At 30.6% G+C, this 23,126-nt stretch overlaps 1 protein-coding gene across 3 annotated transcripts in view; it reads left to right on the top strand.

The window, feature by feature from the left end:
- The window catches only part of LOC142325200 (protein phosphatase 1 regulatory subunit 21), a 90,122-nt gene that overhangs the window by 32,934 nt on the left and 34,062 nt on the right, over positions 1-23,126 (top strand). For all 3 annotated transcript variants that reach the window (XR_012756502.1, XM_075366638.1, XM_075366637.1), the window contains exons 7-9: positions 2,053-2,249; positions 7,836-8,017; positions 18,964-19,097. Coding sequence is in view for 2 of the 3 variants with exons in the window: in XM_075366638.1 (XP_075222753.1) it covers positions 2,053-2,249; positions 7,836-8,017; positions 18,964-19,097 (513 nt within the window). In the remaining variant the exon portion in view is untranslated. The remainder of the gene's footprint in view (positions 1-2,052; positions 2,250-7,835; positions 8,018-18,963; positions 19,098-23,126) is intronic.

Genomic DNA, 23,126 nt, shown 5'->3' with positions numbered 1-23,126 from the left:
CAAAAGTTATTGTTGCCTTCCCAAGTTAACTGAGCCTTGTCAGTAAATAAAGTGAATCTGTGCAATTGATGCTTCATATTCAATCAGATGCAATGTTGCAAACGAAGAGGAGGATCTCTTGGTTGAAGATTTTGTAGTCGTTGATTATGGTGAGGATACAGCTTGTTGTTATGAACTATACTCTATACTATAAACTGGGAAATACTGAACCATCAGGAAAGGCGTCATGTACTGCGTTGCATTAAATGCCAGACTGCGTTGAACAGCCTCAGTAATGGATTCATCAGTAACACCATCATGATGGGCAGAATGATTATTGTGAGTACTAATGCTGAGAAGTGTACCCGTTTCTCGTAGCGTATGGAATGTTTTACTAATTGTTTTAGAATTTGGAACTCTAGAGTTAGGAAAATATCTTTGATATTCTGTAGCAGCATCAGTTGCATTTCCGTACACATTCCCAAGATAAATACTATGTTGGTGTATTCCTCAGTCGTAAATACAAAGGTATTGCTGCAGTATGACACCAATTAAAATAAACACACATAATGCATAATTAAACTAAACTGTATTTGGCAACAATTCACAGCAATAATGCAGAACATGCAATGCATTGATGACACAACATAAAATGCAATTTTGGCTAGCTGTTTTAGTGTTGGCAACTTACAAAATCCTAATTTCTCAAATTTTCTATTTGAGAAATTATAGTGTATTTGAGAAAGATTCATAAACTTTATTGTCTAAATAACATTAGTACTGTTTTTTTTTTTTTTTTTTTTTTTTTTTTTTTTTTTTTTTTTTATTTCTAATACAACACTATTTTTTTGTATCATTGCACTTTGTAGGAAGGCAATTATGCTTTGCTGATGTAATCCTTTCGTTTCCATATGATAAACATTAATAATAAAATTGAATTTCTTGCACTTTTAGTTGTTTTGCAGTGGGCTATTTTACATCAATTTTCTCAGAATTTAATTCTTTACAAGTTTTGATAATAAATTTTATATGTTTATATGAACTTCTTTAATTATTTTCACTAGCAGAATGTGCTCAGAAATCGCTGGTAGCACTACGTGAATCAGCTGCATGGTGCTTTTCAGTTAATTTTTGTGAACAACAGTAAATTGATTTTCCGAGTCTTACATCAATCCTTTATCTTATAACAGCAATGTTTTTTTAAAAATTAATTAGCATGACAGTGACAACACCTGGGTAATTTTATGCCCTCAATAAAATTTCTCAATCAGTCCCTGAACTGTTGATTGGTTATGTGAATTTTATTGATTAAAAATTTATACAGTTGGTAAACCTTTTCCATGGATACTTGTATTGCATTTTCACCTAAGAAATATGTTGTCCTTCATTACAGTAGTCTGTGAAAATTACTTCCAAAATAATGGACAAAAAACAAAAAAGTTGCAGTGCTGCTAACTTAGCAAGGCAACAATGGCAAGCATTTCAAATCATACTTTCAACTTGGGACACCCTTAAGAAACCTTTTTGTCTGAGAAATTGTAAAAATTCCCATATTGAATTTGTATATCTCATACTTATTTTGAATCATTATTGACTACTTTCTTCTTATACCTAAACAGTGTTCATATTAACTTTGTTACTCGTTCTACAACTGTTTACTGTGTTTTGATTTTAAACATGCAGAAATGTGTACATTTTTTCAATATATATTATATGTATACACAAGTATTAAATCATATGTAGCAACAGTAGGGGGAAACTAAAAGGTTGGAACAAACTGATATAAGGCAAGATAGCTTTCTTACCATTATTATTTATCATTGTTGTAGATGAGTTGCTGGAGATGATAAAGAAGAAAATAGAAAGCCAAAAATCAAGAGCTTACAAAATATGAGGTATGAGATACAAGACACCTTGTACCTTAGTTGTCTACTGAAGATTTACTTTAATACTTTTACATAATCTGTAAAAGTTATATGTACTTTGTTAATATCTTAAAAATTATTTTTATTTATTATTCATTAAGCACAGTGAAAACTGATTATAAAAGTAATATGTTTTCCTTATTTACAGCTAATGTAGAACTTAGCAGTTTAAATATTCCTCGATTTAGCGAAAGTAAACGACCATCATTACCTGAAAAAGCTGTGCAACAGGTATGGATGGAACTTGGCGATACTACTTCTGCTTTAGCAGAATTACATCAGTATTCAGATGTGAGATTAAATTCTTTACCTCAAAATCAGTCAAGGTCTTCTCTAAATAAAAAGGTAACATATAACTTTATACCTATCATTTTTTTTCTTTAATTCTTAAATTTGGCCATTGTTGCACATATTAATATGAACAAGTGGTATAAGTGATAAAGTAACCATTTCATCATAAAGTTCATATTGACCCTTTATGAAATCTACCAATATCTTTGTGCTGTAAATATAATGGCATTGTAGTCAGTATCATTAACTCTCAAAAAATGCCAACAAGCATTGAACTTTATTCAGCATTCTTGACTTAAATAAATTATGCTGACTGGTTCATTGAAAGTAGCTTTGACCATAGGCATTTGTATTACTGATATCCCTCAACTTCCAGAATTATAATTCCTTTATGTCAGGAGTTAAACCAATTAAATTGTGAAGAATACAGGATATTCATATTTTTTCAACAGAATTTGTTGTTTTAAATTTCTTCAGTAATGTATATAAAAGTATTAAATTTTTTTTTATTATTTTAAAATTGTATTTAAAAATGGTTTGTGAAATTAAATTTTATGTACTGATTTATTCTTTTTTAATATAACTATGTTTATTATTTTTTAATAGTTTGATTATTACAAAATAAACCGTATTATGTTAGCAGGACTAATACAGTTTAGAATAGATGTAAAGTTTTTTAACAGTTGTGGAAATTTAGGAATATTCCATATATGTATGTTATTTGTGGAATACAAGATTAAAATCTCAGGTACATAATAAAATATAATAAACGTAAAATAATATAATGTGAAAAAATTTATAAGAATATATATATATTTGTAAAAAGAACTAGCCAGTTGGAGCTCTGCCTCCTGGACTACCATGGCTCAGGTCAGCGCATGTGAGCCCCAGGAATAAATTTAGTGCTCCACAGGGCCGTAGACCTGTTTCTCTCATTATTACCATCTAGCTAGGAGCCTTACAGTATTGTTACTTTCAAGTTTGTGAGAATAATATTGATAAATAACAATTAAAGTATTCAGGCTTTACAGAAATCTGAAAAAGAAACTAGGGTCTCAGGCCATGGCTTAAAACCTTCCCTAAATTAACATGAATGTATCCTGCAAATTTGAAAGCAATCAGTCAGTTGGTTCTCACATGATGTGAGAACAAACAAAATTTTGGCTTTATATATATATGTAAGATTATTTTTAAAAAATTAAAAATAATAAAAAATTTAGACATTTAATAATGATCAAGTAAATAAATTTAATATTTATTTTGTGTATTAAAGTTTTATATGTACATTTGTTATATAATTTAAAAAAGATGATGCTGATAATTAACATTCAAAAAATAAACATTTTATGGAAAGAGAAGATTGAATTTTTAAACCTCAACCATTTACTTCAGTTTATACTAGTAAACCCTTTTTATATATATAAAATTTTGAATTTATAAAAAAATAAGTTATAAGTGTAAGACAAAAATGAAGTTGACAATGTATTTATTTATTTATTTTTAACAAGATTATCTCACATCTAATTACTCTCACACACACACCCACACCCACCCACACACACACACACACACACACACACACACACACACACACACACACACACACACACACACACACACACACACACACACACACGCGCGCACACACACACACACACACACACACACACATATATATATATATATATATATATATATATATATATATAAATACAAACACACATCATAGTGAAACATCTGAAACTCATACATTATCTTAAAGTGTATCTTATTATCAATAAAAGTGGAACTCGTGAAGATTTGGAACATAAGTTGGTTTCATTACAAATTTAGTGTTATTTTATTAAAATGAAATTTTGATGAGCACACTTGTTATTAAATTTTTAAACTTATTATTACATGTTGGAGGTGATTAGGAAGGAGCTCAATATTGCCAGATTCCTTTCACATATAAAAATAAATAGATTCCATGAAGGTATGAAAGTTAGTTAGAATTTTGTTTGAATTCTTCCCAATTTGTCACATACTTTTTGAGCAATCATGCTTTATATCTGCAAGGAATAGGTTATTTTTATAATTGAAAATTCTCCTAATTGTATAGTTATTGACAAAATTTTTTATGTGAGCTATGGTATGTGTATTGCAATATTCCAGAAAATTGAAGGAATGAATATCTTTTTTTTTGCCTTCAGGGATTTCTTTTTTTTAAAAGCATTTATTTAACTCACTTTAGGAATAATCAGATCTTGGAACTGCTATATCTTTTGATCTATCGTATGAAAATCAATGAAATTTGGTACACGTATGTAACTTCAATGACAATAGAGCACTACAGTGTTGGAATTTGATATGACCCTCCCCTACGCTAAATTCATGCATTTAGTTGAAAATTTTCATTTCTCATGAACTATCGTATGAAGATGATTGAAATTTGGTACACGTATGCAACTTCATGTGTAAAAATAAATATTTTTACTTTTTTTTAGTCTTAAATTTTTTTTTTTGTCTTCAGTCATTTGACTGGTTTGATGCAGCTCTCCAAGATTCCCTATCTAGTGCTAGTCGTTTCATTTCGGTATACCCCCTACATCCTACATCCCTAACAGTTTGTTTTACATATTCCAAACGTGGCATGCCTACACAATTTTTTCCTTCTACCTGTCCTTAAATCTGTCTCTTCTTTAAGCTATATTTTTCCAAATGCTTCTTTCTTCATCTATTTGCCGCAACACGACTTCATTTGTCACTTTATCCACCCATCTGATTTTTAACATTCTCCTGTAGCACCACATTTCAAAAGCTTCTAATCTTTTCTTCTCAGATACTCCGATTGTCCAAGTTTCACTTCCATATAAACCGACACTCCAAACATATTACTTTCAAAAATCTTTTCCTGACCTTTAAATTAATTTTTGATGTAAACAAATTATATTTCTGACTGAAGGCTCGTTTCGCTTGTGCTATTCGGCATTTTATATCGCTGCTGCTTCATCCATCTTTAGTAATTCTACTTCCCAAATAACAAAATTCTTCTACCTCCATTATCTTTTCTTCTCCTATTTTCACATTCAGTGGTCCATCTTTGTTATTTCTACTACATTTCATTACTTTTGTTTTGTTCTTGTTTATTTTCATGCCATAGGACTTCATCTATGCCATTCATTGTTTCTTCTAAATCCTTTTTACTCTCAGCTAGAATTACTATATCATCAGCAAATCGTAGTATCTTTATCTTTTCACCTTGTACTGTTACTCTGAATCTAAATTGTTCTTTAACATCATTAACTGCTAGTTCAGTGTAAGATTAAAAAGCAACAGGGATAGGGAACATCCTTGTCAGACTCTCTTTCTTATTACGGCTTCTTTCTTATGTTCTTCAATTATTACTGTTACTGTTTGGTTCCTGTAAATGTTAGCAATTGTTCTTCTATCTCTATATTTAAACCCTATTTTTTTTAAAATGCTGAACATTTTATTCCAGTCTACATTATTGAATGCCAAGTATGTTGGTTTGTTTTTCTTTAATCTTCCTTCCACTATTAATCTGAGGCCTAAAATTGCTTCCCTTGTTCCTATACTTTTCCTGAAACCAAATTGGTCTTCTCCTAACACATCTTCCACTCTCCTCTCAATTCTTCTGTATAGAATTCTAGTTAAGATTTTTGATGCATGACTAGTTAAACTAATTGTTCTGTATTCTTCACATTTATCTGCCCCTGCTTTCTTTGGTATCAGGACTACACTTTTTTTGAAGTCTTACGGAACTTCCCCTTTTTCATAAATATTACACACCAGTTTGTACAATCTATCAATCGCTTCCTCACCTGCACTGCGCAGTAATTCTGCAGGTATTCCGTCTATTCCAGGAGCCTTTCTGCCATTCAAATCTTTTAATGCTCTCTTAAATTCAGATCTCAGTATTGTTTCTCCCATTTTAACCTCTTCAACTTCCTCTTCTTCCTCTATAACACCATTTTCTAATTCATTTCCTCCGTATAACTCTTCAATATATTCCACCCACCTATCGACTTTACCTTTCGAATTATAAATCGATGTACTATCGTTGTTTAACACATCAGCTGATTTGGAAGCCGAGAGTTCCAGCGTTCAAGTCCTAGTAAAGCCAGTTATTTTTACAGGGATTTAAATGCTAGATCGTGGATACCGGTGTTCTTTGGTGGTTGGGTTTCAATTAACCACACATCTCAGGATTGGTCGAACTGAGAATGTACAAGACTACACTTCATTTGCACTCATACATATCATCCTCATTCATCCTCTGAAGAATTATCTAAACGGTAGTTACCGGAGGCTAAACAGGAAAAAGAAAGATTTTAATTTATGTACCCCAAAACTTTCGTTAACTTTCCTGTATCGTCCGTCTATTTTACCAATGTTCATTTCTCTTTCCACTTCTGAGCACTTTTCTTTAATCCACTCTTCTTTCGCTAGTTTTCACTTCCTGTTTATAGCATTTCTTAATTGTCGATAGTTCCTTTTACTTTCTTCATCACTAGCATTCTTATATTTTCTACGTTCATCCATCAGCTGCAATATATCGTGTGAAACCCAAGGTTTTCTACCAGTTCTCTTTGTTGCGCCTAAGTTCGCTTCTGCTGATTTAAGAATTTCCTTTTTAACATTCTCCCATTCTTCTTCTACATTTTCTACCTTATCTTTTTTACTCAGACCTCTTGTGATGCCCTCCTCAAAAATCTTCTTTACCTCCTCTTCCTCAAGCTTCTCTAAATTCCACCGATTCATCTGACACCTTTTCTTCAGGTTTTTAAACCCCAATCTACATTTCATTATCACCAAATTATGGTCGCTATCAATGTCTGCTCCAGGGTAAGTTTTGCAATCAACTTAGTCTTAAAAAAAGTTAATTAATTAATTATTACATTTATTTATTTTTTATTTATTAGTTATTTATCAGATATTTATATAATTTATTTTTTACTTTTCAGTGCATTTTTATATTTGTTAATATATTATATTTTTTTTGTTTAAAATTCTCAATTTGATTTAATTCTTCTTTTTTTTACTTTTTAGAGGGATTTTCTAATTTGTTTGCTTTTTTATTAATGTTAATATTAGTTAAATAAAAGCTTTTTAAAAAAATAATTTTTTATATGTAATCAAATATATTTTTGTAATTTTTTTTGTTTTTTTGTATTTTTTTATTATTGTGAAAATACTCTGCCTGACCGAGATTCGAACCCAGAACCTCTGGATGAAGATGCTACCACTCACGCTAACCACTTTACTCACTCACCTAACTAGACCACTTTAAAACTTTGTTGACACAGTTACAGTAATACATTTAAATGAATAGGATTTTGTCTTAAGCTAAATGATGAGGTGAAAAACATATGGAATAATAGAAATTGTTTATCTCTTGAGTGTTATTGGGTTAAATATTTTGCACAGACATTTGAATGAAGATTCTGTTTTTGTAGGATTCCGCAAGATATTTATAAATTTTCATCTATTCGAGGTATAATCTTGTCAACCAACTTTTCTAAATATCATCTGTAACAATTATGATCCTAATAAAAAAATAGTAAATAAAATTTGTAATTCTTAAAATTAATTTTAAGTTTGCAGATTGTATAATTTTTTTTTTTAATTTCTGTATAGTATTCTTTATTACTCAAAGAATGTGGTGATTTGGCAATGGAATTAGAGAAAGGTCTCAGAGAAGTAGCTTCTGGTATTGGTGAAGATGGAACTGATAGTAAAACAGCTTTAAATAAAATTCCAAATTTGTTAGCCAGTTATTGTACTCATATTGAAACTCTTATGCCTCTTCTTAGAATAAGGTATGTATTTTTTGTTAAATCTGTTGAATCATTTGCTGATAAATATTTTTAATTTCAATAATGTCAAATTTATTGAAATTAAAAATACTTGCTTACATATTATGTTATAACAATAGTGTTAGTGTACACTATTAATATGTTGTTAATACATGAATATATTGTATGGTATCTGTATTCTAATTTCTTAAAAAAACTAGGAACTATAAACTAGGTATAAAATTAAGTAAAATGCATTAAAACTTGTTTTTACCATTACCAGTTTTAATGATTTTCTGCTTGTAACGTTTTTTTTATCTATCCACCAAAAGCCCATTAGAACAGTGTTAAAATGTTACACATCAATAGTTGTTTCTCTTATATATTGTCAGTATATAATGGCAAAAATAGTGTTGTTTTTCAACTTTTTCCTTAAGCGTGGTAATTTTTTTCTGAATAGAAAAGTAAGAAGTGTAAAAGGTTCGAATAACAGTTTATATCATGGGTATGATTTATTTTTATTAAGGCTTTGGCAAAAGCAGTAATTCTTGGCATACTACATGTAATTTTTTGACATATATACTACATACACACTTTACATGTGTAAAAACACTTTACAATGTTTAAATGTGTATACTACATACTCACTTTAGCAATGACAATGTTTTTTTTATCTATTTTGAAGTACATTTATGAATTTAAGGGTAAAGATATAATGAACAAATTATAAAATTATATAATCCTTGTAAATTCATATCTTTGACTTGAAATATTGTTAAAAATTTTCAGATTTATTTTTCCATTGCAAATTGTCATAAAAATCTAATAACTGTGAATTGTAATATTAAAAAAATTCTTAAATTATAATAAATAGACTATTCAGAATAGCATAGAACTTTATTGGTTCTACATCTTGATATAATGGATCATTCTATGTATACATAAAACGATAGAACTGAGAAGAAAGACTTCATACTTGATCTATGTTCACACGTACTTTACTGAAAGGAATACAGTGCAGAATACCACAGCAAGTTTAGTTTGGCTTCATGATCTTACTGATAGTTAGATTTTTTCTATTCTGTTATTTAGGTTTTTTTTTCTATTCATCCATTACACAATAAATATATAGGTTACATTTACAATTATTTCGTTTATTTATTTTTTTTATTTTTAGATTAATTATGGTTATTTTTTATTATAAAGGAAGTACATTATGTTAAGACATTTTTATCAAAAAAAAATTGTTTTTTTGAGTTAGTGAACATTGTATTTAATTTTTTTTTAATGTACTACTTGATATCACTAAAATTATCTTTCAGAGTAGCCTAGATAATATTATTACAAGTTTTTTCTTGCTTAGATTTTTTTCATGCTTCAATTTTCAAGCTGAATTATAAGTTTTCTAGAATCACAATAGAATTAATAAAAAAAACCAGCATTGGATCAAATTTATACATTTGAAATTTTGGGAAGGGGATGATTTTTTGAAAACTTTTCTACAAATATTGTTTGTATTGAAAAGACAGAAAACAGGTAAAGCACTTTTCAGACATTTACAATAAGATATAATTCATTGTACTTCTCTATCTCTCCATCGCTTTGATGGATTTCAGAAATATAATATCAGTGTTTCATGATTGGGAGTATGTTAACAAATTTCAAATTTTTATGTAATGATGGTTCAGAGATATATGATAAACATATTTTACATTAATAATTAAGCATTAAATTACAATAGAATTTGCAAACTAATTGAAATTGTGTTATATTACCAGCATTCACTGAAATATGTATAGGCAATTTCTTTGGAGAGCAAGTGGTGTTTATTAAAAAAAAATGTTTACATATAATGTTCTTATCGAGACGTTGAAGTTGACAGATGATAATGCTTTCTATGTAACTGTGCGGTCTCCTGTCATGGCTATGTAATCATGTTAATAAATGTAGTGCATATTACAATAAAAGTTTATTAATTACATTAAATTATATAATGTTACTTTAATCGCTATGGAAGACTCGTGTAATGTGTGTAATAAAATATTTATGAACATTAAAAGAAATCTGTTAAGATTCATTTGTTTTCTTCGTCCTCTTGCTTAATGTAAACATCTCCTGTCATCTTCTTCTTTCTTCTTTTTTGTTACTGAACCAGTTGACCTTCATTATTGTTAGAATTATTAATGGTATTAATTTTACTTTCCTTTATAATGTGAACGAATGAACACGAAAATGTATATCTGTGCTAGCCAGAATATTTAATATTCTATAAAATGTGTAATTAACCTAAATGTCATAATTTAAAATAATGTTTAATTAATTTAATGTAAATTAAAAAGTAAATAAAGGAAATGATTATTAATAATAGGTTATCTGACATTACTTAATGTATACAGTTCATAGCCAACGAATTGTTCCACGACTGAAATTGTTGTACAAAATCATAGAATCCTGCGTTTACCAATCGTGCTTCCATCCGACGTACACAAAACTTGAATCTCTTGAAAACTTTTGTAAGCTGAGATCATGTCAGAATCCCTGGAAATATGATTTATGCATGAAAGGTTCCAGGTCAAAAGTTGGAGACAAAGGAAAAAATCTAGGATATTGTAATCTCAGTAAAGGAAAGTATAATGAAATTTATCAACACCAGATTTATTGAATTTAATGAAAAAATAACTCATCCGAGTAGAACAGTTAAGAACATCAAGACTTTCCTGGATCAACATAAAACTGAAAATGAAACATTAAAAAAAGGAATGCTCATCTCTAAGAATTGAAAACATGAAATACTGAAGTGATTTAACCTTTTCAGATCATTTAGTCTTGGAACTGGTTATGTACAGCGTCAGTTTTAAAACGCTGTTACAAAATAATTTTTTATGACATCTAAGTCAGTTATTTTATTTTATATTCACAAAGGAAACAGTTTTATTACACAATTTGAACGACGTTTATATGATGTAAAATGTTTTATTTAGACTAGAAAGAATATGACCATTTTTTTCTCAGAAATTTGCTTGTGTGTGTGTGTGTGACTTGTGTATTATAATTGGTATGACGATTATGGATTTATTTATTATTTATAGCTGTAGCAACATATCGATGTATTGAAACATAATAAATTATGTTATACGGCACACACAAAAAAAAAGGAATTTGTGATCATAAATACGTCACTTTTACTTGAGGTCTATAAATATCTTTTCTGACAAATGATATCGGTAAACATGTAACACATAACAATTCGTAATGAATAAAAGTGTACAGTGAAAATTGTTTTTTGTCAATCTGAATAGCCTTTTGAGTGGTGGGGATTTTTATAAAACGTAGTTTTCTGAATCTACTTTCACTTATACTAACATATGTTACTAATCTGTGATTTAGGACATGGGTTTTTCATCATATTTTGCCCAATTTTCAGTCGATTTGCTTGAAAGTATTATTTTTAAAATCAGCAAACTATGTTAAATAAACACAAGGCAAAAAAAAAAAATTTCGCTAATAAAAAACGCGGTAGAAATGCGCAAAAAAAATCTGCAATTAGATTATCGTAATTTTTGTACTGTTTCAATTTTTTTTTGTTACAGGCATAAAAAATATCCAATCTTAATGTTTTTTTGTCAGAATCTGTTAAATCTCTTTAATATACTGTAATTTTTTGACATTTTTTTCACAAGAGACTATGAAGGGAGGCAATCAGATACCAACATATTTTCATGGAGCACTAATCAAGCGCGGATCATTGTGATGGGAGAAGGTTAAATGAATTACAACAGTACTTGCAAATCAACAACCTAGAAATTAATGGTGTTCTGGAAACACAAAACGAAGATGTCTGTAAAGTTTTGGAGAATGTGATCAAGGCAATAAATATACTGTTCAGCAGCAGTGAAGTATCGATAGCCCATAGGATACCTACAAGCAAAGGTAAAATTAAGCCTATTACATCCAAATTTGTCCACAGATATACAAAGATTAAATGGTTAGCTGCTGCAAAAGAAAAGCGATCTCTTAAATTTTCTGATTTCAATGCACGGCTTCCTCAAGGAACTATATATATCACTATGCAACTGAACAAAATCATCCTAAGTAGAGCCAGGGAACTTAAAAAACAAAACGATCTTATATATGTTTGGGTAAAAGAAGGAAAACTGTTTGAAAAGGAAAAACCTGACTCAAGAGCCGTCAGACTCACTAAGGAGATATTGCTTGATTAAAAAATAAGTAACTTGTTTACATATCAGAATGTTGGTACGGTGATTCTAATATATTCATTATGTTTCCATGTATTTCACTATAATTGTGTAGGAGTTAATTTTGTAATGGGTAACAGAAAATTTAATATTTTTCGTATTTTACTGATTATTCAGATTACAGGTATTAATTTTAGCCCAACAGGAATTGGTTAATTTTAGAGATTTCTTATTATTTTTATTATGTTATTATTGTTACTATTGTGTTTTTTTCATTTCTTATCAGACTTTCTATTAATTTTAACTTATTTGTTTAATTTATTTAAAATAAATAAAATATTAATTATGTTGCAAAGGCAATAAATAGGTGTGAGAAATCTGACCTTTTAGACATTTTTAATAGCATGTGACAATGATACCCTTCTGTATCATCCTACCCCCGGACAGATTTAAAAAATTTAATGATATATTACTCCAAATATAGAACTCTTTTTATAAATTTTAAACCTTTACATTAACTCCTTGCTGAGCTATTAAGTTAAATAGAAGCCATGCTACACACCCCCCAAACTTATTATGTATGTGGTTTTTAACAATCTCTTAAGTATTGTAGTCTCGTAAATCAGAATGCTTATGTATATATATATATTTATATTTATTTATACAAAATTAACAGGTTCAACTCTTACATACAAAATTTGGAAAGTTTAACAAAGAGTTTATAAGGCATGGTGTGCAAACAGCTTGTTAACATTACATAACAAATAAAAATTACTTGACCATAAGTACATTACGTAACCAAATATGAAAGCAGTTAGGTACAGTGAAATCTCTTTATTCTCACTTTCCGGTATTTGCGATTTCATTCGCAGTGAAATATCTTGCGATGTCTATTCTATATTCACGGCTAAAATTTTCTGTATTCACGTTTATTACATTATGTAGTGATATTAAAAAATAAAATTATTATAGCACATTAAAAAAATAATAATTTAATACAGAATATACACTGTGGTAGTGTATGTACTATACTGCATAGTACTGTATTTGTTTTTAAAGATAAAGTGGAGAAATTTCTCCGTTGCATTTGCTTTTCAATGACAGATAGGATATTAGTCACCTTCTTTTTCCTGTTTAGCCTCCGGTAACTACCGATTAGATAATTCTTCAGAGGATGAATGAGGATGATATGTATGAGTGTAAATGAAGTGTAGTCTTGTACATTCTCAGTTCGACCATTCCTGAGATGTGTGGTTAATTGAAACCCAACCACCAAAGAACACCGGTATCCACGATCTAATATTCAAATCCGTGTAAAAATAACTGGCTTTACTAGGACTTGAACGCTGTAACTCTCGACTTCCAAATCATCTGATTTGGGAAGACGCGTTAACCACTAGACCAACCCGGTGGGTTTAATATTAGTCACCTGCATAAATAAACAAATTGTCAACATTGCACGTTTAGAGTTACAGATTATGGCAGTTCAGTACATACTGCAAAGTAATTCATTTGAGCAGAAGTGTCAATTGTGTAACAGTTATTACTGTGTGCTTGTTGTAAATAAGTAGGAAGTGTTTTTATTCGTACAGTATTGTTGATCTTTCCGAATGTGTTTGTTAATCTATTTTAATGTATATTCAGAATAGTATGCCTACTTTGTGTTTTTGCATGGTTTTTATTTTTAAACTTTAAAAAATTTATTTTTTTATTTAAATTATTTTTTGGAGTGTAAGGGATGGAATTACTGTAAAAATGTCTTCAACTGGTATCAATGAAAGAGTTTTAAATCAAACAGTTCGGAAAGTGCTTACAAGTAATTAGTAAATATATTGTATTTTGTTAAATTATTTTTGTGTACTGTACCTATATACTGCACTAAACCAGTACTTATTATTAATTTTGCCGTCTGTATTTCATAAATAACATCGCTATAAGTAAGTATGCATGATTTTTTTTTTAATTTTACATAGAACCTAACCATTCTTTCTTAAATGAGTATTAGTTCTGTTCTATATATTCATTTTTCTGTATTCACAGCATTTTTACAGTCTCTATCCTCCACAAATAAGGAGATTTTACTGTATAATATTCTTTAAGTAGTAGATCTGAGTATAATATAATCTAAGATAGATGGTATACAGTCTACAAATTTATATGTTTTTTTATAGTTTGTATGAGCCTATAGTACTATAATAGTTTATAGTGTGTGTGTGTGTGTGTGTGTGTGTGTGTGTGTGTGTGTGTGTGTGTGTGTGTGTGTGTGTGTGTGTGTGTGTGTGTGTGTGTGTGTGTGTGTGTGTGTGTGTGTGTGTGTGTGTGTGTGCGCGTGTGTGTGTGTGCGTGCGTGTGTGTGTGTGTGTGTGTGTGTTGTGTGTGTGTGTGTGTGTGTGTGTATGTGTGTGTGATTATTTTGGCATGATAGCCTCTATTTTATTCTATAATAGCTAGTAAAGTAAAACCATTTCATTTGCATGTAGCTGTTATGCTAATTGTTTGTTCAATTGCATAGTCATGCAGATTGTTTCATTAACGTAGTGTGACAAACTAAGCTGATCAGCATGTCAAGCTAAGCTGATGAAATAAAAACTAAGAGTGATCAAACTAACTAGTATTAGTCATTTATCTAATGTTTACATAACAGTTGTGTTATGTACATCAGTTGTCTACAGATATTGATCAATCATTTTGACTTGCAAAGTTAATTAATTAATTGATTTTATGCAAAATGAATTTGTGTTCTGGAGTTTTTTAAATCTTTATAATTTAGTTTGTCTTTTACAGTTTATGAGTCTTTTAAATTGCAGCCATTAGTCTTAATTGAAGCACCATCTGAGTAGCACTAACCTCATGTAATTAATTAATGAGGTAATGTAACTTTTATGGTTAATGCATTAGAACAATTATTTAGATGCACTGATTTTTTGAAAGGTGTTCTTTATGTTATTTATAAGTATTAAATTATTTTATTAATTTGATAAAGGTGGAATTTTTGTTTTAGATAAAACTACATATTTATTATTATCTTTTATGACCACATAGGATCACTTTAATCAGTCCAATATCCAAGTCTCTTTGATGGAACTGTTTGGGCCTTGCGATTCTCCCAGTACTTTTTCATACATTCTGATCTTTTTGCCCTTTCTACTGTTGAAAATGTTCGTGTGTGAGTTATTTATGTCGTCACAAAAAATTTAGGTTTTTAGATTTCAATGGAAATATCCATTTTGATTAGTGATGTCTGTACCCATCCATTTTGGGGTGACATCTGTATGTACGTCTGTACATATATCACATAACCCCCATTATGAATCTCGCATAACTCCCCTGACATGTATCTCGCATAACTCAAAAATGATTAGCCATAGGATGTTGAAATTTTGGATTTAGGACTGTTGTAACATCCAGCTGTGTACCTCCACTTTTGATTGTAATCGATGTAAATGTCCAAAAAAGCCCAAAATCCAAAAAATTGGAATCTGACTTCATCTCCTTTTTATAACTTTTTTTAAAATTTAAATATATTGATTTATTAATAATTATTAACCTGTGATTTTAAAAAAAACATTTACACTGAGTAATAATTCAATTAATAAAAAAAAAACCAATATGAAAAAATATCATGAGTTATTAATGAAATAAAATTTTATTTACTTTTCATTTAAAAAAAAAATGTTTATATGTAATTTAATAGGCGTACAAGGAAGTCATGTGGTATCCACATCAGATTTTTTCTTGTGAGTGTAAAATGAGTGTTTTTGTTCCTCATTTTCTTCTTTAATTTTATTTTATCTGTGGTGTCTTCTGGGATAAGGCAAATTTCCTTCAAATCCTCTCATATTTCTCCGATCCATCTGCATCCTGTCTTGGTGTTTTTTGAGTTGAGATTGTATTGTACAAGCTGTTTCAGAAGTCTTAATTCTTGCATCCTCATGATATGTCCAAAGAATCCTAGTCTTCTCTTACACATGGTATCAGTGATGGGTTCTAACTCTTTGTATATGAGTTTGTTGGGCACAATCCACCACTGCCCCTCTTTTTGGTACTTTTTATTGATGCAGGTTCTTCCAATTCTTATTTCAATTTTTTTCTGGCGTCTGTCTGTCTTTGATTGTTTGTTCAGGTGGAAGAGTGTTTCTGCTACATAAGTGGCTTCTGGTATTATAATTGTGTTGTCTTATTTTTGAATTTTTTGATTGGCATTTTTTATCGTAAGTGTACCAGGTTAATTTTTGAGCTTTAGCTAGTTTATTTTTTCTTATTTAGATTGATATTTTTTCGCTTAGCTTGTTTGTTATTATTTCTCTTAGGTTGTTTGTTAGGTATTTAAATTGGGTTACTATTTTGATTTTATTACCATTTATGTTTACTTTTTTTAATTGTGTTGGTTTTTGGGGCATAATTTCTGTCTTTTCAAATGATATTGTGAGGCCAATTTTAGTTGCAGTGTTTTGAAGTTCTAATAATTGTGATTTAACTTTGTCGATTCATTTGCTAGCAGTGCCAAGTCATCAACAAAACCAAGACAGTTTGTTTTGATTTTTCGGCCTATTTTTACTTTTGGGGGCATTTTTTGAGCTATTCCCTTATTACCATATCAAGAGTGCAGTTGAATAATAGTGGTAAGAGCCCATCGCCTTGACGTAGTCCTCTTGATCTCAAATGGTTCCAAGAGCTCGCCTTTGAATTGGTGTTTATGAATTTCAATTTTATCATGTTTATTAATTTGGTATGTAGTCTGAAGTGTCTTAGAATTTTTAGTAGGAATTCTCTGTAGATGCTGTCATAAGCTTTCTTGAAATCTACTAATGTTATCACTATGTATCTGTTTCTTTTCCTGTTGTAATCCATTATTAGATTGAGACTCATGATCTGGTCTCCAGGGTCTGAAACATTCCTGTTATTCTACTAGTTCTTTCTTGAGTTGCGATCCAATCCTGTTGAAGATATTCTCGAAAGAATTTTGTATGTTGTGTCTAGGAGTGAGATTCCCGTATAATTGTTAGGGTCTGTTTTGTCCCCTTTTTTGTGTAGCGGATGTATGAGGGCTGTTGTCCAGTGTTCTGGTAGTTCTTTGATCCAGATGTTGACGCTGTTAGTGAAGAGCAATTTTTGCTGATCTACCTGCGTGTTTCCAGATCTCTAGTCTGATCTTCTCCTTCTGCTTTGTAATTCTTCATCTCACCCACTGCTTGGTAGACTTCTTTTATTGTGGGAGGGTTGAAGTTGTCTGGTGGTGGTGTTGGTGTTTAGGAGTTCTGTCAGTTCTTTGTAATTTAGGAGTTTGTTGAAATATTTACCTAGGATTTCTGCCTTGTCTTTATTGTTGTGGGCTAGTCTACTGTTTTTATTCTTTATTAGTAGGGTGTCCTATTGAAATATGTCGGTTTCAAGATTAGGTTATGGTTTCTGCAGACATCGATGAGTCTGTCTGTTTTTGTTTGTTTTCTTTTTGGCAGGTCATTTTCCAATGGTGTCACAATATGTTCTATTTCTACCTAGTTGAGCATTGAAGTCTCTGATTAATTTTTTAACATGGTTTTTGGAGATGTTATTAAATAGACAGGTCGAATAGATCCCAGAACTTTTTTGTTTCTTCACGGTCTTTTGGAGAGTTTTTTTATTATTAGTGGGTGCATGTGCATTTATATAGTGCAGATTTTATTAGATGCTTTTAGGGTGAATGTTGAGATTCTTGGGGATCACAACTTGAATTCTTGTATGGAGTTTATTATTTTGAGGCTGACTAAAAAGCCTGTTCCAAACTGTGGGACATTTTTCATCACTCTCTTCCCAGGTATACCTTTGTAGAGCCTATATCTTTGAGATTCCATGGTGTCCTGGTTGGTTTTTCTTATTTCTTGCAGACTCATGATGAGAATTTTGTAGTTGTTCATTAGTCCAGTTATTATTTTTGGTTTACCTACCTGTATGAGTGAGTTCACATTGTGTTTGGAAATGTAGATGATTTGCTTTAGTTTGATTTTGGACTGTGTATTTTTCTTGTTCGTATGTGTAGTGTTGAGGCATTCCTGTGCTTCTGATTGCATGTTATCTTCTAAAAGGCAGCCCACCATATCTGAATGTTGTCTTCTCTGAACGCTGATGTTGCTTGGTTCAGCTGATGGAGTATTCCTTAAAAGACCTTTCATGATTGACTGTCAAGGGGTCACCTGTGATGGGACTAGGCCCTGAGTTACAACTCTAAATATAATATAGTGAGGTGTGATTTGATGATAAATGAAGCTGTGAAGTTTGTTTAGATTCAGTTCACCAGATAAATTTCTCCTATTTGTTCCAGATATAAATAAATAATTTTTTATTATTTTGATGTAGCAAAAAAAGAAAAAAACTTTAGTTGGTGTTATTCAATTTGACAGGCTTTCACTATGACAAAATTTGTATTATTAATGTTAAAAACCTGAAACAAAATACTTTCAAAACAAAAATTGTTTGGAGTTATCTGTTCAGCATTGATTTGCACTAAGTCAAATAGCTATCCTTCAATCAACTAATAAACTCTTAGTACTCAGATTTTTGTGGATGTATACCAGTTTTACCACACTGTAAATTGCTGCACATTAATAAAAAGGAAGTGTAGTTTTCAGTTCTTCATGTGTTTTCATGATGTATTTGATTTCAATTGTATATAAAATTAAGGTTGTTAACATACTTGTGTTAAATTTATATTACAATTATGTTAGTACATGTTTTATTATTATTTTTTGCAAAGTTGAGATTTAAATTTTTGTATGTATGTAACAATGTTTTCAGCTTAGAAGATGAAGATGGTCAGTCAATGGATGAAGAAGTTAGGTTATGTACACAAGATGTAGTTGCGAGAACTAGCCAATTTGTAAGCCACATTGTTCAACTCAATTCTGTTGTAACATTGGCATCTAAACAAAGTCAGTATTGTTAAAGTTTGTTGTTATTATTATTATAATATAGATGTACATAAAAAGATACTGTTTATAAAGATAAAGGATTGTACTTTGTTTACCTTATTGTTAGGTCTGTTTAAGGAGTATCCAACCAAAAACTGTAAAAAGAAAATAGTACTTATTGACTTCCAGTTGTAGTCCATCTAGAACTGGTTCCTACACTGTAACTGGGTCCTTGTGCTCCACACACTTAACCGAGTAGATATTTCATAGTCCTCTTTTAGATTGGCTATGAGCTATGTTACCTCATTTATCATCATGTTCTCCCAGCTTTCAACTGGATCCTTCACAGTATCTTCAGCATGGAGAATAACTGGAAATCACAAGGAACCATGTATGAGTAAGAAGCCTGGCAAATGTGAAGAATTCTCTGCTTGACCAAGAATTCCTGATTAGACATGACAAGTAGATGGGTATGCAATTTTGATGCAAATGTCACTTGCATGTTTCGTATAAATCTCATCTTTTGTACCCAAATGGATTACCAATATGACACAGGACCAATGTGTAAACAGTTCAGCATTCTGATATTTATGATGGACAAATCCTTTTTAAAAAAAGGTCGGTATCACTTTCACTTTGCCTCTCACTTGTTATGCTTCCTTTAGCCTTACGAATGAAGGTGACTTTCACTGTAATCACTGACCTGTACACCCAAAAGTCATTACCGATTACCATGCTCAGGAGGTTAGTATCATCATTGTTGCACTCTAGTATGTCCTGTGCAATATCAATAATTTCCTTCATTTCAAACAAAAGCAGCTCTAGCACAGATTTTCCTGCCACTCTGTACATACCCAAATGATCCATTAGAATCTTGTGTATGGAATCATCATTAATTCCAATTCATTTGCAATACCTTGGATATTCAGCAAACAATATTTCATTATCAAATTACATGCATTGTTAATGACATTTGGATGTTGTCATGTTAACGACCTACCAGTATGTGATCAATCCCAAGTGAAGTTCACCCATTTTGAAAATAGCTATATCACTTAAGATATATTATTATATATTTTTAGTATTTTCACTTTATATTCATATTATTATATGTCGGAATTACACAATATAAACTGTATCTATAGTTTGCTCCCTAGAGATTGCTTAATCTTACAAATTATTTTGATTTGGGTATCACCAAGCTTTTGACAGAATTGATTCTGTAATGTTGTTCAGCATGTTTTGTCATTGTGCACAAAATAAAGATATGACAAGCATCTTTTATACTTACTCACACAATGGCTGCTTGACTACAAATGATAAGGTTTATGAGGTTAAAAAAAAATGACATGTTCACTAGGCATTATTGCTTCACTGTTATCGTATTTTATCGCTCACATTCAAAAATTTATATATTGAAAAAAAATGCTCAGATAATTTTTGAACAGATCACATATATACTATAAAATTTGGTGTTTTACATTATGTTTTTGAAAGATGTATTTTGTCATTAGATATTTTAGATTTCAGTTGGCACATTATTTAGAATTAGAGTGAACTAAGTAAGCTGCCCATATTTGATTTGGTATCACTCGAATGTTTACAAATGTTTTTGTTTTTCATTAGTAGAGGTATAGGAAGTGGATATTTTTCTTTGTGAAGCTAATAGTGTACCTCTGGATGAGAAGCAGATTACATGAATCCAGTCCAGTAGCTAATTTAATTCTTAAGTTACTTGAACAAGGAAGAAAGGATCAAAGATAAGGTACAAAGTGAATCAACCTACAAAGGAACTGCTAGTCCTTAGAAGCTAACATAGTACCAGTTTTTTTTTTTAATTGAATTTATTAGGAATGATATGCCTTTATTCTTTGGTTATCTTCAAGGGTGTGTGAAAATTGATCCCGATGGACATCAGGAATCTGTAGACACAATTCATCAGCATCAGTATTAACTAATAAAACATTTATTTTATTTAGGTTCTCCCAAGAGTTTGTGCATCATTCTTTATAACTAGAGACCAGATTATATGCATTTGCATATTAAGCCCATTCTCACCAGTTATTGCATATTTTCCTTAAAATTTAGTGATGATGCATATTTTCACTATATTTACAATATTTTTTGGTAGGGTTCCTAGTTAATAAATGAAACCTTAACATTGTAACTGGCCAAACCTATTAGCCACACCGGTCTTAGAGCGATCTTAGCAGTCGCACATCTATTGTTTTGGTAGGATAATATTATTATGAGGCCAAGTAAAACACAGATTTACGCTAGACAAGGACGGACGATACCATTCTGCGTAGCGCACCTCTGCTGCAGCACTTCTCCCACTAAGCAATTAAATTACACATGTTATTGTTGATGCGCTCATTGCATCAGTTTAGTTTTTTATTTATTTGTGCAAAGTTTAATGTGTACTGTGCCTCCCGAAAAAAAAGTGTCTGTTCGTGGATAGCTGACTATCCTGGAACATTTACATATAATGGAAGTGTTTTATATTGTTGAGTTTGCAAGAAAAATATTTCATGCTCAATAAAGTTTCAAATAAACCAGCAAGATAAACCAGTCAAAATAAGTCTTCATATCGCAGGATTGCAAAAGAAAGGCCCACGACAACAATTTATAACAGTGGCAAGTAGCAGAGATTTTACTTCCAAAGGTAAACAAAAAAACCTCTTTAGCATGGATTTATGTGAAGCATTGCTTACATGTAATATTCCTCTTCACAAACTTACAAATCCTACCTTCAAAGATTTTCTATGAAAATATTTTTTGAGTCAAATACACCAGATGAATCAACATTGCGTAAAAATTACATATCGACAATTTACGTACATGTTCTGGAAGAAATATGCAATGAACTCAAGGATAGCATTATTTGGATTTCATCTGACATAACTACCAACAGTTACATTGCGAATTTAATTTTCGATGCATTAAAACTAGAGCATTCTTCTTTCTATTTGGTGGCCTGCAAAGACCTTGAAAAGACAAATCATTCTACGATTGCCAGATTTGTGAATGAGGGTATTGAAAAAATATTTCCTGTATCTTCTGCAGATGAAAGAGTGTTTATGTTTTTCTCAGATGCTGCTCCCTATATGATCAAGGCAGCCAAAGCCCTAAAAGTATTTTATCCCAATTTGATTCACGTGACGTGCTTGCTCATGGAGTACATTGACTCACTGAAGTACTATCTGCATTTTGGAATGTAAGTAAACTGATTTCATCAACAAAGAAAGTGTTTCTTAAGGCACCTGCTCGCAATAAGGCCTATAAAGAAAAATTGCCAAATGTGGCTTTACCTCCTGAACCAGTGGTTACTTGGGGAACATGGATTGAAGCTGTATTATTTTACAATGAACATTTTGAGGCTATCAAAGGTGTAGCAAACGACTTTGATAGTGCAGAAGCTATGGCAGTTTGTCAGTCCAAGGAAGCATTTAATGATTCTAGTATTAAAAAAATATAGCTGTGATTAGCACTCATTTTTCCCAATACTTGCGAGTATTAAAAAGCTTGAAGTTCAAGGTTTAGCGTTGCCTGAATTTATTCAGTTAATGAATAAAATTCGCCAAATGAACTTCACTATGGTATTCCCGAGTAAACTTAAACGAAAATTTGAAAACATTTTGAACAATAATCCAGGCTTTGAACCTTTGTCACAAATTGATGGTTTTATTAATGGGACGGGTGAACTTTTGCCAGAAACAATAAGTGCTGTAACATAGCACTCAAATTAAAATACTGCTCAGTTACCTCAGTGGATGTGGAGCGATCCATTTCTACTTATAAAAATATTTTGAGTGATCAAAAACACAATCTTACTACCAAACATTTGGAACAGTACCTGATTGTTTTTATTTACAAAACTAACAAAATGTTAAATAATTTCAGTTATCGAATTTATCGATATGTTATTCAACTACTTACTAATTTTATGCTGATTTTGAAATAAAAAACTAAAAATTACTATTTTTTTTATTATTTAAAGTTGCATATTTTGACACTTTTCATGCATATTTCAAGCATTTTATGTTGCAT

The sequence above is a fragment of the Lycorma delicatula genome, chromosome 5, assembly GCF_047948215.1.
Source record: "Lycorma delicatula isolate Av1 chromosome 5, ASM4794821v1, whole genome shotgun sequence".
Lineage (NCBI taxonomy): Eukaryota > Metazoa > Arthropoda > Insecta > Hemiptera > Fulgoridae > Lycorma > Lycorma delicatula.
Note: the sequence above shows the minus strand (reverse complement) of the source record. Positions and strands in the feature narration are given on the sequence as shown.